General features: G+C 37.7%; 1 protein-coding gene across 3 annotated transcripts in view; it reads left to right on the top strand.

Annotated features, from left to right (window-relative positions):
* limk1a (LIM domain kinase 1a) overlaps positions 1-19,684 on the top strand; it is a 113,599-nt gene that overhangs the window by 58,585 nt on the left and 35,330 nt on the right. Inside the window, exon 1 of one of the 3 annotated variants that reach the window (XM_061925803.1) lies at positions 14,234-14,507. The exons of the other annotated variants lie outside the window; for them this stretch is intronic. Within the exon in view, the coding sequence (XP_061781787.1) occupies positions 14,445-14,507 (63 nt within the window). The 5' untranslated portion in view covers positions 14,234-14,444. Of the gene's footprint in view, positions 1-14,233; positions 14,508-19,684 lie in introns of those variants that run through there. 3 annotated transcript variants of the gene reach the window in all.

Raw genomic sequence — 19,684 nt, forward strand, 5'->3', positions numbered from 1 at the left:
AGCACAGCTTCCTGGCACTAAACCTGTAGTAAATAGTTCTTCTCAGCTTTCTCTATGTTTACATTTTTACACTTTGCACTATTTTGTTCTACTTTATTAAGCATTTCTTATAGGGGTGTGGGCAAAAATCGATTCGAATTCGAATCGCGATCCTCACGTTGTGCGTTTTAGAATCGATTCTCATTTTTAAAAAATCGATTTTTTTTTTTTAAATTTTATTGTATTTATTTTTATTTTTATTTTTATTTTTTTATTTTTTTTTAATTAATCAATGCAACAAAACAATACACAGCAATACCATAACAATGCAATCCAATTCCAAAACCAAACCCGACCCAGCAACACTCAGAACTGCAATAAACAGAGCAATTGAGAGGACACACAAACTCGACACAGAACAATCCAAAAGTAGTGAAACAAAAATGAATATTATCAACAACAGTATCAATATTAGTTAAAATTTCAACATAGCAGTGATTAAAAATCCCTCATTGACATTATCATTAGACATTTATTTAAAAAAAAAAAAAAAAAGAACAATAGTGTCACAGTGGCTTACACTTGCATCGCATCTCATAAGCTTGACAACACACTGTGTCCAATATTTTCACAAATATAAAATAAGTCATATTTTTGGTTCATTTAATAGTTAAAACAAATTTACATTATTGCAATCAGTTGATAAAACATTGTCCTTTACAATTTTAAAAGCTTTTTACAAAAATCTATTACTCTGCTTGCATGTCAGCAGACTGGGGTAGATCCTTCTGAAATCCTATGTATTGAATGAATAGAGAATCCTTTTGAATCAGGAAAATATCGTTTTTGAATCGAGAATCGCGTTGAAAATTTTTTTTTATTTTAGAATCGAATCGTGACCCCAAGAATCGATATTAAATCGAATCGTGGGACACCCAAAGATTCGCAGCCCTAATTTCTTACATATTCCTTATTTTCGCACCTTCATTTTAACAGCTTATTGTTGAGTGTTTAATGTAATTGAGTGTTTTCCATGCTTGTGTTGACATTTCATTTCCTTTCTGCCTTGATAGCTAAGAGGACTCTAATAAGAGGAAGGTCACATTTGAAATAAAAATGTTAACATTTAATATATTTTTCACCTGGTCCTTATTTTCCATAGACCATAAAAATATCAACAATTATCGATATCGACCGATATAAAACACTTTTATAGGGACCATATAGAGGCCAGTCCTAAGAGAATAATACTAATTCAGAATGATAATGTGAAGAATACAATAAATGACGACTGTATTTATAATACAACTAAACTCCCAACTGTTTCATAGGTAAAACTAAAAGAATGTTGAGAGGACAAAACAGAGGCAGCCTGTTCAATAGTTTTGATTTCACTTTCGAGTGTAGTGGGAGGTACACCAACACGTACGGTATGAACAAGTGCGGTTAAAGCAGGGAAACATTGCTATGAAACTGAACAATGGAAAATTCCAGAAACTGTATGAGAAAGTGAACAGTGGGTGTCAGGTACTTTTGTGTCTTACGGAATCTGTGAGTAATGGCTGATAACACGAAGACACATTTGTTTTTGATTGTTGAAAAACTGTTACCAATAAAGTATGGTTATGTGATGAATGCATTGGACAATAATATGGTGATGTCATCAGACAGTGAACGCAACACTGCGGGAATATCGCAATCGAATGATATAATGACTGAAAACATTGTAATAAAGTATGTCAGGCCAGTAGTGCCATTCTGGACATGTACCTAGGGATAGGAACCGTTCACGTTTGAATCGATACGGTACCAGTTCCCGGTACCTGGGAATCTACTCAACGGTACCAGTTTTTGTTACTTAAGTGTGTGTTAATAAACATTGTTTACTGCCGTTTCTGAGTCCCAATTGCAGTTGCAAGTCCAAAACATTAGATGGCCGTAGTGTATTATTTATGTTGTGTTTACTAGCCAGTTCGGTGTGTGCCGTGTAGTCTTCTGTTGCGCCCTAAAAAGTGTAAATACAGTACGCATTGTACTTATTACACACCAGTTGTTTGATTGTAACGTGCATCTTAATTGTAGTTTTCATTAACAAATTTGGAGGTGTTGAAATCGCCATGTCAAATCGCTAATGCTAATCAGTAGCATGTCAATAGCAACGGCAATGTATATTAGCATCAAGCTAGCACGTTTTTGGAAAAGTGGAGCCTTACTTAACATACGTTGGAGCGTTTTTTTGTTTGTAGTTTTTTAATTAATCTGTCCAACAAAATAATACACAATAATACCGTATTTTTCCGACTATAAGGGGCACTTAAAATCCTTTCATTTTCTCAAAAATCAACAATGCGCCTTTTACCCGGTGCGCCTAATGTACGGAATAATTCTGGTTGTGCTTACCGACCTTGAAGCAATTTTATTTGGTACATGGTGTAATAAGTGTGACCAGTAGATGGAGGTCACACATAAGAGATACGTGTGGACTGCAATAGGACGCCAGTAAACAACACCAACACTTTAAATGTTACATTGAAAATAAAGAACATTACACACGGCACTCAAAAATCTATCAAAATGTTTTAGTATGACTTTGAAGCCGCACCACCTGATGAATTGTCGGCCCATTACGGCTACCGTAGTCAGAGGTACAAGTATTACTCGGGTGTGTGTATAAGGATCGCAAAATGGCACCCTTTTAGTTTTACAATATTTTGCAAAACCAACTTTTCTTACCTTCTGGTGCCCGCTGGTGTGTATTTGAGATCTGCATAAGTCCTGAAAATTTGCGCACGTTCGCCACTGTAGTCCGTGCTGATGCCGTAGTGGATAATTATTTTTCTCTATCTTCTTGTTATGGGACATTCACCCTTTGCTGTTGCCATTTCTAATATAAAGTAGCGTAATGGTACTTTAACTTTAACTTTAAAGTTCTAACTTATATATCGCTATGGAAGCGCTAAAAACTACCGGTGTAGTGGGTTTACATAATTCACCCAAGGAACTTTAATTATTAGAGAGTTCCGGTCGGACGGTCTTTTACGGCAGTGGTCCCCAACCTTTTTGTCACTGCGGACCGATCAACGCTAGTAAATTTGGCCCACGGAACGGGGGGAGGGTATTTTTTTTATTTTTTTATTTTTGCCTTAAAAAAATACAATGTAGGAACCAGAAATATTAATAACAGAAATAAACAACCTATTTGTGCGAATGAGTGTGAATGAGTGTAAATGGGGGAGGGAGGTTTTTTGGGTTGGTGCACTAATTGTAAGTGTATCTTGGTTTTTTTTATGTTGATTTTATTTATTTATTTTTTTAAATATATATATATATATATATTTTTTAAATTTTTTCTTGCCCGGTGGTTGGGGACCACTGTTACGGGAAACATTTCCGGCGTTGTTGTTGCACTAGTGAGCCACAGATGAGGAGATCCTGCTCCGTTGTTGATTTAAGTCTGAATGTCATTAAAACAGTTAGCTCCATCTTTTGACACTTCTTCCACTCCCGTCCTTGCACGCTACACCGCTACAACAAAGATGACGGGGAGAAGACGCTGCCGAAGGTGAGCCACGTAAATAAGACCGCCCACAAAATGTTGCATCCTGAAGCGACTGTCAGAAAGCGACTCAAAGATGATCTGTAAAACATCATCCATGCATTTTTTGACCAAAGAACCACCATTACATGTTATGTAGACCACAAGGAAGTGTTTTACATTTAGAATTCTTTTTAAAATAATATGACCCCTTTAATGCGGCCTACACTGCAAAAAGTAAGATTAAATATCTCAAATAAGGGTGACATTTGCTTATTTTCTGCCTGATAAGATAATTCTTCTCACTAAGCAGATTTTATGTTAGTCTTTTACTTGTTTTAAGGGTTTTGGTCCTAAATGATCTCAGTAAGATATTATAGCTTGTAGCTGAGATGTTATGACCTATATTGAGTAAAACATGCTTGAAACTAGAATATCAACTGTTGCAAAGCTGTGTCATCAACACTCACAAGTATAAAACTACTTTTTTAGAGTAATCATTTCTTACTTCAAGCATGGAAAAAAAAAATCATGATGCTGAGCGCATATCATTATGTCAAAATAATGGCACTAGCATTTACTTAATTTAAGAATATTTTTCAACATATTGAGCAAAAAGGTCTCTTTTTTTTCTACCAAGAAAAGTGCATTTGTTATTAGTGAGAATATACTTATTTAAAGGTATTTTTGGGTTCATTGAGGTTAGCTAATTTTACTTGTTTTGTAAAGTCTTGACAAGCCGAATTTTCCTGTTCTATTGGCAGATAATTTTGCTTAGTTCAAATAAAATACACCTCATTTTTGTATTTTTTTTTCTTGTTTTTGAACACTGACTTTTTGCAGTGTATAATCCGGTGCGCCTTTTGTATGAAAAAGAAAATCTGACTAGACCCGCTCATCGGCAGTGCGCCTTATAATCTGGTGCACTCTATGGTCCGGAAAATACGGTATATATACATATGTGAAATGAGTATATTCGGGTGCAGCTAGTACATAGAAAACATGTTTTTTCTTCTAAAATTTAGTGGGTGGGCCTTATTGGTGCGCTCTACAGCCAGTATCCAGTAGATGGCGGATGACCATTATGAAATACTGACACATTATCAGTGCAGTGTCAATACAGCAAGTGAGTGTGCCACACACTCACTGAGGCGTCATTTACCCATCACTACTACACATCCATGGAAAACAAGACTAGAAGTCCATCATAAGTCATAACATACATACAGTATGTTAAATATATAGAATTGTGTCCTGCGATTGATCTTTGTTAGCACAATACAGTGAAAATGGGCACATTTCAAACATGCTGATTTCACTTAGTTATTTTAGTGTAAACTGTGAATCTGTTTTAAATGTGTGTTTTTCTGACACAGTCATCATGACAAATACTGTGACAGATAAAGTTATGTGAAACTCGTACACCCCCACAAACTGATGAACAAATACAAAAATGACACACACATTTTTTTTTTTACAGTTTGGCCTTGTTTCTATCTACAGTAGTTACATCTAAACCAGGGGTGCTCACACTTTTTCTGCAGACAAGCTACTTTTCAATTGATCAAGTCGTGGAGATCTACCTCATTCATATATATAATTTATATTTACTTATTTATGAAATATATGTTTTTGTTAACAAGTTAAAGGTGTTTAATGATAATGCAAGCATGTTTAACACATATAGTTAATATTGTTAAAACATTAAAGGTGTTTAATGATAATACAAGTATGTTTAATACATATAGTTAATATTGTTAACAACTTAAAGGTGTTTAAAGATAATGCAAGCATGTTTAACACATATAGTTAATATTGTTAACAAAATAAAGGTGTTTGATGATAATACAAGCATGTTTAACACATAGTTAATATTGTTAATAAATTAAAGGTGTTTAATGATAATGCAAGAATGTTTAACACATATAGTTAATATTGTTAACAAGTTAAAGAAGTTTAAAGATAATACAAGCATGTTTAACACATAGATTCCTTTCTTTCATGAAGACAAGAATATAAGTTGGTGTATTACCTGATTCTGATGACTTGCATTGATTGGAATCAGACAGTGGTGCTGATATGTCCGCATTTTCGAATGGAGGAGAAAAAAAGTCCTCCTTTCTGTCCAATACCACATGAAAGTGGTTGGTTTTTGGCATCTTATTTGTCCAGCTTCCGTACTCCTTTGTATACACTTTACAAGAAATACATTGTCGGCAAACTCCGTAGCTTGCTAGCTTGTGCACGCCAGCTTTCTGAGACTCTTATTTTGTTAGCGCAACTGTGCAGTCGGTCTTTGGAGTTTTGACGACAGGTACGGCGCCAGAGTCTGTTGAAATAAAGTGTTTCTCGCCTTCCAGTCGGTAATTTTACTGAGCTGGTAGCAGCCAGCGTCATCTCAGAAGACCCTCGGGTGCCGTGAATGTCAATCAAGTGACGAAAGTGACGTCATAGTGAAGATTTATGATCGCTCATTTTTAGGACTATTTTTTTAATGCCTGGCTGGTGATCGACTGACACACCCTCCGAGATCGACCGGTAGCTCGCGATCGACGTAATGAGCACCCCTGATCTAAACAATATATCGCTGCTTGTCCATTATCTAAACCAGGGGTTCCCAACCTTTTTTGCGCCACGGACCGGTTTAATGTTGGCATTATTTTCAGGCCTGGAAATAAAGTGTCAATAAAATACCTTATATTTTCTTTCTTTACTTTCTTATTTTCTTTACTAACAGTATTTAGGTTTTTTTTTTCTAGTTTGACAGGGGGAAAAAATGTGTGTCAAATATTGCAACAAATATTATATTATCTAACTTTGTTGGTCAAAATCCAAATAAATACTTAAAATATCTGCTTAACTTATGATTTCGAAGCAAGTTATCCATCAAATTGTACACTATAAAAATGACCAATTGATTTTACTGTAAAATTTAGGGAGTTTTTTTTTTTTTTTTTTTTACAGCATATTACTGTAAGTTGAAAACAAACGACTAATGTGTGTTTTTTTACAGTAAAATTATGTCGACTGAGCTGTCAGTTTGTTTGTTTTTTTTACTGTAAAATCCACGGTTGATGATTTTATGGTAGCACATTTTATTATGGTAAAAAACAAAGTAAAATTAAACAGCGGTACTGTATTTCTATTTACAATAATATGTTGTAAAAAATCATAATAAAAAAAAACATTTTACAGTAAAAGTCTGGCAACCTTTTTTCTGTAAAAAAAAAAACAGTTGTAAAATCTGCAGATTTTTTTTTAAACTTTACGTAAGGATAAAAAAAAATGTTTTAATTCATAGGCAAATTCATTAATTATTTACTGTTACAAGCGGCCCTCTCATGGCAGCCATGACTCCAGTGTGGCCCCCAATGAAAACAAGTTTGACACCCCTGGTCTAGTGGGACAGGCCAAAGTTAAGTGGGAGAAAATGCAGTCCTTTATAAATTATTTAATGTTTCTCTGCGGCCCGGTAGCAAATGCGTCACGGACCAGTACCGGTCCCCGGACCGGTGGTTGGGAACCACTGATCTAAACTACAATTAGTCATCCCAGTTTTCCATGGTAATGAGATTAATAATATTATTGAGCAGATATTTTAGGTCAAATGAGTACTTTTTTTTTTTTTTAGCACTTCCTCTTTTCTGAGGAATCCACGACCATGTCAACTTATCGGAACATTCCCTATTGTGGCAGTTTCACTTCACACAGCGCTGTAACCAAATTGTGAACTTATGAATTGTCCTATGCAATAATTCATATGACTGTGGGTTAAACCTCATACGCCGTAATTTATTTGCTGTAATTTATTCATGAATTCCCAGCATCCCTTGCGCGCCGCACAAGCGACGTGCAACGAGTGTCTGGCCGCCTATTAATACCCCGCCCGTCAAGGCCTGGGGGGGCCGAGGAGTCAGGACAGCGCGTGACGACCAGGAAAAGCGCGACTGAGCCGGCGTGGGAGTGACACAGCAGCAGAGAGGAAGGACGGCGTTAACCAGATTAACGGGTCGCACACGTTGTATATCACATGTCCGATGACATCATCGATACGGCCCGTCCACACCGCAACTTCACTGCTCGCTTTTCGCTTTGCTAACGAGGTGAATTCCTGCCGTGGAGACTTCCCTCCTTCTACTTCCTCTTTATTTCAATATCTGCTCCTCTAACCGATAAAAGATTCGACACAAGCTGCATCGCAACTTCTGCTTCCGTGAGAAATGATGATAAAGTCATGTCAAGTTTATTATTGCGTTTGTTGACTGCAGTAAAATATCTCATTCAGGGGTTCTCAAACTTTGTTCACCTCAGAAAACATCTTGGCTCTCCAAGTACCACCATAGTGCACAACATTAAAGTACAATATGCTTAAATATTCATTAATAATCTGCAAATAATGTGCCATTGTTGAGTGTCGGTGCTGTCTAGAGCAGTGTTTTTCAACCACTGTGCCGCGGCACACTAGTGTGCCGTGAGATACAGACTGGTGTGCCGTGGGAGAATATGTAATTTCGCCTATTTGGGTTAAAAATACTTTTTGCAAACCAGTAATAATAATCTGCAAATGTGCCATTGTTGAGTGTCGGTGCTGTCTAGAACGCGGCAGAGTAACCATGTTGTACTCTTCCATATCAGTAGGTGGCAGCCGGTAGCTAATTGCTTTGTAGATGTCGGAAACATGGTTTGTTGTGATAACAATATGCAGAAGACAGCGTGCAGGTAAAAAGGTATCTAATGCTTAAACCAAAAATAAACAAAAGGCGAGTGCCGCTAAGAAAAGGCATTGAAGCTTAGGGAAGACTATGCAAAACAAAACAAAAACTGAACTGGTTGCAAAGTAAACAAAAACAGAATGCTGGACGACAGCAAAGACTTACTGTGGAGCAAAGACGGCGTCCACAAAGTACATCCGAACATGACATGATAATCAACAATGTCCCCACAAAGAAGGATAGCGACAACTTAAATAGCCTTGTTTGCTAAAACAAAACATACAGAAGACATTAAACTTCTACAGGAAAATACCAACAAAACAGGAAAAGGCACCAAAATAAGAGCGCAAGACAAGAACTAAACACTACACACAGGAAGACACCAAAAACCCCCAAATAAGTCACAGTGTGATGTGACAGTACTTTGAGACAAGAGCTATAATCATGCATGGTTGGTTATGGTTTGAATTCTTATCCAACACTTGCGAGAACAACTTTTTATTGTCAATATCAGCTGCTGAGTTTATTGTTTTTATGTTTTCTGCTGGTGGCGTGTCTCCGCATTTTTTCTATGACAAAAATGTGCCTTGGCTCAAAAAAGGTTGAAAAACACTGGTCTAGAGCTCGGCAGAGTAACCGTGTTATACCATACCATATCAGTAGGTGGAAGCCGGTAGCTAATTGCTTTGTAGATGTCTGGAACGACGACGATAGTTTGTCCATCCATCCATTTTCTACCGCTTATTTCCTTTGGGGTCGCGGGGGCGCTGGAGCCTATCTCAGCTACAATCGGGCGGAAGGCGGGGTACACCCTGGACAAGTCGCCACCTCATCGCAGGGCCAACACAGATAGACAGACAACATTCACACTCACATTCACACACTAGGGCCAATTTAGTGTTGCCAATCAACTTATCCCCAGGTGCATGTCTTTGGAGGTGGGAGGAAGCCGGAGTACCCGGAGGGAACCCACGCAGTCACGGGGAGAACATGCAAACTCCACACAGAAAGATCCTGAGCCAGGGATTGAACCCCAGACTACTCAGGACCTTCGTATTGTGAGGAAGATGCACTAACCCCTCTTCCACCGTGCTGCCCCACGATAGTTTGTAATGATCACAATATGCAGACGACAGCGGGAGGCAGCGTGCAGGTGAAAAGGTGTCTTATGCTTAAACCAAAAATAAACAAAGGTGAGTGCCCCTAAAAAAAAGACATTAAAGCTTAGGGATGGCTATGTAGAACGAAACTAAAACAGAACTGGCTACAAAGTAAACAAAAACAGAATGCTGGACGACAGCAAAAACTTACAGCGTGTAGAGCAGAGACGGTGTCCACAAAGTACATCCGTACATGACATGACAACAATGTCCACACAAACAAAGATAGCAACAACTTCAATATTTGTGATCGCTAAAACAAAGCAGGTGCGAGGAATAGCGCCCAAAGGAAGACATGAAACTGCAACAAAATAGGAACGCAAGACAAGAACTAAAACACTACACACGGGAAAACAGCAAAAAAGTCCAAATAAGTCAGGGTGTGATGTGACAGGTGGTGACAGTACACCTACTTTGAGACAAGAGCTATAGTGATACATGGTTGGTTATGGTTTGAATTAATATCCAACAATTGCGACAGCGACTTTTTATTGTCTACTGAGTTTCATTTTTTAATGATTTCTGCTGGTGGTGTGCCTCCGAGTTTTTTTAATTAAAAAAATGCGCCTTGGCTCAAAAAAGGTTGAAAAACACTGATCTAAACAACAGAAACCGTGCAAAGTATGAGTCAATTATTAGTTACTTTTTTCAAATCAATATCCCTCTGACATTATCTATGAAAACTGAACTTTGTTTGTGAAGGCGTTATGTTTTTTCATAATTTAAACACAAACGATACTGTAAAAAAAACAAAAAACACATTTTACGATAAAAAAGAAAAACTGGCAGCTCAGTAGTCAGAATTATAACGAGTTATTGTAAAAAAATAAAATAAAAAACATTGGTACCCTTATTATTTTTGTTGTAGTATTAATTATTAAATTTAGAAATGTAGAAATGGTTTATGGTAAATCCAATGTGAATTAGCATCGAGCTTGCGCATTTTGAAAAGTGGAACCTTACTCGACTTTTCAGCGCCCTCTTCTTGCTTTGTTGGCATGGAAATTTTTAACATGCTTGACTGATTATTTCCCAACCAAGTACTTCAGACAGAGTTATTGCAGGTGCAACAAAGGCATCAATGATTTTACATGAATCTGTAGTACCAACAGACTTCAGTCGATACCTATAAAAGGACAAAACGAGGTATCCATTCCTGGTGTCACGTGACTACTATTTCTGCTGCCTTTCTGGCAGTCTTCAGGCATTGCGACCCCTGGCTTTCTGTCGTGTAACTACACTACCAGTATTGTATTTTAAAAAGGCTTAGTGGCCACATGCGTGGACAGCCCCTTTTAGCTCTTATTTCCAAAATTGTGTGCACCACTGAATTGGGGTCTTATGGCCGCTTATGTGGACACTTATACTGCCATCTGGTTGTGTCAGAAGAGTATAACATACAATGGAATTTGGAAAAAAAGTGTAAAAATAATAATTAGCATGTTACTAAACATGAAGTACACGTTTGTTACTTATAGACTAAGTACATCATATCAAAATATGATTCTTAGTTTTTATTCTAATTAGGGTCCAATAAGCCCAAATAGCAAAGAGAAATTAAAAAAAAGTATGTAAACAAACAGCTTGGGCCTTAAGAGGTGAAGGGGTACTGTCTGTTAGTAGAACAAATACAAAATACAATTTAAAAAATATATTGTGCAAAATATTTGTTTTAATTCATTTTCGATTAATCACCCAGCCCTAATATGGCAAAATGTATCTGTAAATCTGCTAAAGTCCTGTTTGAGTAGCTCAAAACTTTTTTCACCAAGTACCACCATAATGACCAACATTAAAAAACAGTAGGCCTAAGTACTCACTAAAATAGTACTCACAAGTATATCTAATAATTTTGGCCACTGTAACATTACACACAATTTGAACAGTAACACTGTGTTTGAATCAGGCATGTGATTTTTCCGTCTAAAGTCGGAATTCCGTCTTTTTTAATCTCGGGGGGGGAAAAAAATTATCTCCCGTTTTTCCGTTTTTTTTCCCGACCCTAAATCAAGATTCGATACGTAGTTTATATTACGCCGTAGTTGATTGGTCGATATGTTCCTTGTGACCAATCAGGACATCTGTTATGAATGATGACGTTAATAACGTCATCATTCATAATGGTTATTACCGCCATTTTCCATATGTAAACGATGTCGGTTCTCGAGAGAAAGGACGCTTTACGAGTAAAAGAAATTGATAAACATGTGAAAAATAAGTTTCGATGGGATTGGATGGAAAGGGAAATCACTGATACTGTTGGGAAGAAGGAATTTACGACTTTGTTCGGTGATTTTATTCGGAAAATCGATCGTCCCGGAAAGGTTTTGTGCACGTGGTGTCATGATAATATTGACTATGGATCACGAGGTTTCAAGGCTTTGGAAGTACATGCGAAACGTCAAAAACATATGAAACAACTTGAAGCAAAGAAAACGAACTTTTCACTAGCTGGTACTTTTGAATGTCAACCGAAAGTGAGCAAACCTTACGGACTTCATCCTTTGTTTACATCGACAACTGCCGTAGACATCGAGAGGAAAGATCCACCCAAACAACCCAATTCAGTTGCAGACAGGGTTGTTATTAATGAGGTAAGCTAAAAAATATTTGCTTGCGAAATACGCATGTTTGTTTTAAATATTAACCAATTATTGCTTTGCGAAATATAAATGGGTTTTTCTCAAAATAAAAAGCCACGTGAAAATATATTATGAAATTACAGAAATTCAAAGAGTCGCATTATTGATTCCAGTTAACAATTTATTTGAAATAAATTTGCATTTAATACTATTTTGTAATATTAAGTTCTTATGTAGTCTCTTGAAACAATATTGTCAGTGGTGTAACAATCTTGAAGGTAAATATTTTCACACTTGTTTCATGCAATATGTCAGTGTCCTCACATTATTATTATTTCCTATTTTCAAATATGAGTAAACAATACTAAACATGTTTAATTATTTTCATAAATCTATATCCTATTTTCCTGTAGATAATAACACTGTGATCAATGTGACACCTGTGGATGTGAAATGAACACAAGATGTAAATATTAGTGACTAAATACTGTTGGGACCATACTTGCCAACCCTCCCGGATTTTCCGGGAGACTCCCGAAATTCAGCGCCTCTCCCGAAAACCTCCCGGGACACATTTTCTCCCGAAAATCTCCCGAAATTCAGGCGGAGCTGGAGGCCACGCCCCCTCCAGCTCCATGCGGACCTGAGTGACGTGTTGACAGCCTGTTGTACATGCATATGTGACCCACCCATAATGTGTCACATTTTTGTGTTGATTTATTTAGTTTATTTTGTGGTTTGAATTCGTTTTTGGAGCTGTCATTACACATTTATCAGTATTCACATTGGTCAGTAGGGGGCAGTAGGGCGTTTCTTCCCAATTGAATGCTATCACCTGCAGACCGGAAGTGTCTTGTCATTCTGATGAGCGCGACCAGTCTGTGAACAATTGAAACGTCCTGTGTGCTTTTTCCTCCTGTATAACAGGTTAGTTTTGGTGAATCAACTCACTGAATAATATCCATATGATCTTTGTAAGTTTAAGTACACATTCTGATGGTGGAGCCTAACTCTAAAGTGTTTGTGAGTTGTAGTTTGTATTTGTGAATGAATCCAGTGTACAGCTGCAGTAATGAATACAAAATGGCGACGTGAGTACGCAATGTTTATATAGGAACTTCTGATCCTAATTCAGACTCCCAAAATTAGAGCTCCCGTTTTCTTATTGATTTTATAATCTATATTTGTATAATGTGTGTGTTCTGAAATAGTGACAGAGAATAGAACAAGGATGGACAATTCAACCCTTCACTCAACAATGAGTAGAGGAGTGTTATGTGTGTGTATATGTGTAAATAAATGAACACTGAAATTCAAGTATTTCTTTTATTTATTTATATATATATATATATATATATATATATATATATATATATACATATATATATATATATATATATATATATATATATAGCTAGAATTCACTGAAAGTCAAGTATTTCTTATATATATATATATATATATATATATATATATGTATATATATATATATCTTAACCACGCCCCCGACCACGTCCCACGCCCCCCACCCCCCACCTCGGAGGTCTCAAGGTTGGCAAGTATGGTTGGGACTGAACCATATACAGTGATTCATTAGGATAATTGGGTTATGTATGTTCTCTTAATGATGTTTTCATGTCTTTAAAAAACTAAAATATTTTCTTCAAATGGTGCTGTCTTTGTTAATTTTAGCATGTTTGGTGAAAAACCCCCAGACCCCCGGAAATTTTTTCAGTCTTTTTCATTGTGGTCAAATCACATGCCGGTTGAATATAGGAAAATAAAACACTAATCATTTGAGTGATTCACAGTTTGAGAATCACTGGAGTAGATTATGTCAACCTCCCATAACTAATATTGTTCTTCTTTCGATCACAGCCAAGTACTGCACTCCATTTTTGCCTCCATAAGTAACCGTAATGACCTAAATACAAAACACCATTTTTTTCCCCCCAAAGTCATCATACGTATATTGGGAATTTATAGATGCATACATGCAGACCAAATAGCCGACCCCAAATGGCTTATCCCTAATCAAGCCAGAGGTTTTCTTCCCATCACTTACGCACAGCGCTATTGGATAATAATGAATACATGAAAATTGTGTTTCCTTATGAGTGTTAATTGGTGGAAGTGTGCCTTTTAAGAAGATTAAAAAAGACGAATACAAGAATTAGCTGATGACCCGGGGGAGTGTGTGTGTGTGTTTGGAGAGGGGGCGGGGCCAAACAGGAAGCGATGAGGTCATTGCTAAAGTAGGAGAGGAGGCGTGTGTGTGGGAGGGCAGACAGGAGGGGATGAGCTCAGCTGCAGAGGCGTGTGTTCGCTCGCCTCCCGCCCTCCTCGCTCTACCACAGTGACCGCTGCCTGTCCTGTGTGTGTGTGTGTAGCGTGTGTGAGTGTGTAGTATGTGGAGCGTGCCTTCTCGTTAGAATGAAATAGAGCCGCACGGAGACGCCGGCTCTCGGTGACCGTCATGGTTGGGGACTTGTTTTTGTGGAGCTTCTGCTGTCTCAGGCTGTGGAGAAGGGACAAGAAGGTGAGTGGGAGTGGGTGCTGATGTGGAGGTACAGGACGCCGGCTGATGCGTGTGCGCGTCCTCCATCTTTTCAAGCCTGCCGTTTAAATGTGGGTCACTTTCTTTTTACGCCGTGTCATTTCATAGCGCTGCTCTCTCCTTTACAAGTCTTTGTAGAGGGAATGGATGCCCTGATTGTGTCGGCGTTATTTACTTATGTTTGCTGGTATTGTCACAATGGATGCGAGCTCTACGGTACCAAGGCGTAGGATGAGTACTTGACCTCGGTCTTTAAGTGCAGGCCTGGCCTAGATGCAATGGGGGCTTTCTCGTGTGGTCATCAATAATATCGCCTGCTGTGTTTTTCATGTTTCTCGTAACCGTATTTGCCCTAATCTGTCATCTCCTACAGCGGGGGTTTCCAAAGTGCGGCCCGCAGCAAATTTTTTAAACCAGTGATTTTTAGACCGTGGTACGCATACCACTACTAGTACCCGCTCAATCTAGTGGTACGCTAAATAATCACTTACCGTAAATTCCGGACTATAAGCTGCTACTTTTTTCCTATGTTTTGAACCCTGCGGCTTATAAAACGGTGTGGCTAATTTATAGATTTTTCTTCACTGACGGCCATTATGCTAGTTTAAAAAAACAAAACAAAAAACAAGCAAATACACTGAAAAGGTGTGTTATTGTTTGTGCTATGGTGCCATCTTTTGGACAGTTTCTGCCGTGCCCCTCCTTAGTAGTGCTTTCAGACGGAAGTAGAAGTGCCGTTCCGTCTTTTAGCCATCCATAGCGTTTCTGCTTGTATGGATTCCTTGATCATCGCTTCAAGAAACTTTTGTAAGTTTTATAATACCGTATTTTTCGGAGTATAAGTCGCACCAGAGTATAAGTCGCACCTGCCGAAAATGCATAATAAAGAAGGAAAAAAACATATATAAGTCGCATTTTTGGGGGAAATGTATTTGATAAAACCCAACACCAAGAATAGACATTTGAAAGGCAATTTAAAATAAAGAATAGTGAACAACAGGCTGAATAAGTGTACGTTATATGAGGCATAAATAACCAACTGAGAACGTGCCTGGTATGTTAACGTAACATATTATGGTAAGAGTCATTCAAATAACTATAACATATAGAACATGCTATATGTTTACCAAACAATCTGTCACTCCTAATCGCTAAATCCCATGAAATCTTATACGTCTAGTCTCTTACGTGAATGAGCTGAATAATATTATTTGATATTTTACGGTAATGTGTTGATAATTTCACACATAAGTCGCTCCTGAGTATAAGTCGCACCCCCGGCCAAACTATGAAAAAAACTGTGACTTATAGTCCGAAAAATACGGTATAACTAAAATTGTTTACACTTCTTAAACTGTCCCCTGTATTATGTCTCTAGGAGTGTTTTCATGCTTATTTGTACGTGCTATCGTAATGTGATCAAGCGAGCATCGTTAGCATTAGCTAATATGCTAACACAAAAAAATAAAGCAAATACTCTAACAGGTTTGTTATTGTTTGTGCTATTGTGCCATCTTTTGGACGAGTTCGCTCACTGTAGTTTCTGCAGTGCCCTCCTTATTAGGTGCTTTCAGCCGGAAGTAGAAGTGCCGTCCCATCTTATAGCCATCCAAACCGGTCCTACTCGACTATATATCGGTGCGCTATATAGTCTGGAAAATACGGTAATTAAATATGTTAGTGGCCAAAAATATTCAATATAAATGTTGAAATAAAACCTTTGCCTTGTTTTTGTCAGGCTTGGTAAAAGGATAGGACTCAGGTGCAGAGTAGGGAATTTAGACAGGCTTTTATTTTGACAACTTCCTTTCACCTCCAAAGTCAAGGATTACAATATCTATTTTAACCAAAAACTAATCGGAAAAAAGGTTCCAAAAAAAATAGGAACAACCAAAAATCACTCCGAACGGAGGAAAACACAAAAGCAAAGACGAACTATAATTGGCGCCGTATATGCTATAAAATGTATAAACAGAAAACGCTCCAACAGGAGGAAGAAACAAATAGCTATGAAAATTTCTACACTAACTAATCTAATAAAGTATTAACAAAAATAGTCACTCAAAAATTTGAGGAAAGAATGAAAAATAACTGAAACTCACCACTTCGGCTGAATATACTAAATAACAAAAAATCACTCTGCTGAGGAGGAAGAAAGGAAAAACTCAAAATAGTAACGAAGGGATTCAAGATCAAGGAACTTATTCACAAGACTAGGCAAGCCCAGACAAGGCATGGACAGGAACATGGATGCTAGAGAGCACGAATAAACGAAACAATCTGGCACAGAACAAAGGGAGGAGTGGGCTTATAAGACACATGAGGGTAATAGGGAACAGGTGGAAACAATCAGGGAACAGGGATGACGTCAGACTGATGACACAAAAGGAAGGGCAAGTGACCTGAAACGAGAGGAGAGTTACTTTTCAAACTAAAACATGCACATCACAAGACAGAAAAAACCAAGACAAGACATCCCTCACCGCGTTGTGACAGTTTTTAATGAATATTTAGGCCTACTATGTTACTGTATTTTATTGTTGGTCATTATGGTGGTACTGTTTTCTGAGGTGATACTTTTGTGATACGTTGTTTTAGATTTTAAAAATACTTTTACAAAAGAAAAACAAACAAAGCAAACAGATCAAACAGGTGTAATGTAATGAGAAAATGTTGCAATATATACAGTATTAATAATTAATATTATTATTGTCTGCTGTCTGCTGTGTCGTCCACAAGTTGCAAACATTCTCCGTGTATATTTTACGCTTGAAAAGTGTTCTTCTTAAATATTCATGTATGTTCCTGCACGGTAACGGCGTGTGTGAACTGTTGAGAGTGGGGTTGGGTACCGTTCACATTAGAATCGATACAGTACCATTTCCCGGTACCTTGGAATCGGTACGTTTGTGTGTGTTAGTGAATATGAATTGTTTTGGCAACACTAAATTGGCCTTAGTGTGTGAATGTGAGTAAGAATGTTGTCCATCTGTGTTGGCCCTGGAGGAGGTGAAGACTTGTCTGGGGTGTTCCCCGCCTTCCACTTGCCCCCAGAGGGGAAAATGGATGGTTTTGATATTAAAATATATTTTTGTATTGCAACATTTAAAAATGAGCTGATGACAACTGCTGTCCAGTTATGTTTTGTTTCATTACCACATTTCCGAGTAAAATTTTTTAGTATGACATTATATTTTTTAAATTAAATTTGCAAGTCCAAGACGTTAGATCAGTGGTGTCAAAGTCAAGGCCGGATTATCTATGGGCCCGGGATGATATGTGATTAGTATTAGAACCGGCCCGCAAGCCACAGACGCCTGCTGCAGTATTGCACGCACCAAAACTCCATCAGTGTTGGCTAGATAATGGCTTTTTCGCAGATATTCCGATATTGTCCAACTCTTAATTACCGATTCCGATATCAACCGATACCGATATATACAGTCGTGGAATTAACACATTATTATGCCTAATTTTGATGTGATGCCCCGCTGGATGCATTAAACAATGTAACAAGGTTTTCCAAAATAAATCAACTCAAGTTATGGAAAAAAAATGTTAACTTGGCACTGCCATATTTATTATTGAAGTCACAAAGTGCATTATTTTTTTTAACATGCCTCAAAACAGCAGCTTGGAATTTGGGACATGCTCTCCCTGAGAGAGCATGAGGAGGTTGAGGTGGGCGGGGGTGGAAATTGTAGTGTCCCGGAAGAGTTAGTGCTGCAAGGGGTTCTGGGTATTTGTTCTGTTGTGTTTATGTTGTGTTACGGTGCGGATGTTCTCCCGAAATGTGTTTGTCATTCTTGTTTGGTGTGGGTTCACAGTGTGGCGCATATTTGTAACAGTGTTAAAGTTGTTTATACGGCCACCCTCAGTGTGACCTGTATGGCTGTTGACCAAGTATGCGTGCATTCACTTGTGTGTGTGAAAAGCCGTAGATATTATGTGACTGGGCCTTCACGCAAAGGCAGTGCCTTTAAGGTTATTGGCGCTCTGTACTTCTCCCTACATCCGTGTACACAGCGGCGTTTTAAAAAGTCATACATTTTACTTTTTGAAACCGATACCGATAATTTTGAAACCGATCATTTCCGATATTACATTTTAAAGCATTTATCGGCCGATAATATCGGCAATCCGATATTATCGGACATCCCTCGTGTTGGCGCTAGGAATTTTCAAAACGGGGTCCCAGGCACCCCATCAAGTCATAAAAATGGGGACCCACAATACATTTTAATAAATGTATGCATTATACTGTTATATCTTCTATTCTATATTGTGTTTTGGAAAAAGGTTGTCATAATCGTTAATTCATTTTAAAAAAATAACACAAAAAAACCCCCACAAAATAAAAATGTTATGCATATGCAAATGTATTCAGTTATAAACATTCAGTCACTTTCTTCTTTCCTTCATGGATCTAAACTTTACTGCTGCACGTGTTTTTTCCTATATTTTTTGGGGAATATTTTCAGAATGTGTTTGTTCTATTTTTGGCCAAAGTAAGATAAAGAAAACAATCTGAAGTTGTCTTTATTTTTTAGTTTTAATGCCCGTGTGCATAGATTTTCGGCCTCTGAGCTCAAATGAGTTTGACACCCCTGCGTTAGATGGCAGTAGTGTTCAGTTTATGGTGTGTCACTTCAGTCTTTTATTGCACCATAAAAAGTGTTGAATCTCAGTTTTGTACTGGACACGCACCAGCCATTTGATTGTAACGTGCAGCTTAGTTGTATTTATATATTTACTTATACATTAGCGCAGTAAAAAGTAACAGAAAGTAAGTCTGAGCTAGGACGAGAATTGGGCTATTTGAGGGGGTTTTTGCAAGTTGTTGCGCATAATTCGCCGCAATTTGGTTGAATTTGCATAAATTGGGATGTCAGGAAATCCTGGAGGGACTGTGAAATTTTTGTCAAACGTCTCTCCTTGCATGTTGTTTCGGTTTCAATGTCAAAACATCAGTGGGTATTTGAAGAAATGGGTACACAAAGGCATTGGTTCTGCATGTGGACTTTTGTTTGGCTTTACTGTAAACGCTACAGTATGACAGTAAAATGGTGCCTCTAAGCACTTTTAATTTGTTGCGTCTATGGTTGATATGAGATCACTCACTATTTTTAGCCAGACTGGTAATAACGGAAGCTGATTGA

The sequence above is a fragment of the Nerophis lumbriciformis genome, linkage group LG30 (genome assembly GCF_033978685.3).
Source record: "Nerophis lumbriciformis linkage group LG30, RoL_Nlum_v2.1, whole genome shotgun sequence".
In the NCBI taxonomy this organism is placed as follows: Eukaryota; Metazoa; Chordata; class Actinopteri; order Syngnathiformes; family Syngnathidae; genus Nerophis; species Nerophis lumbriciformis.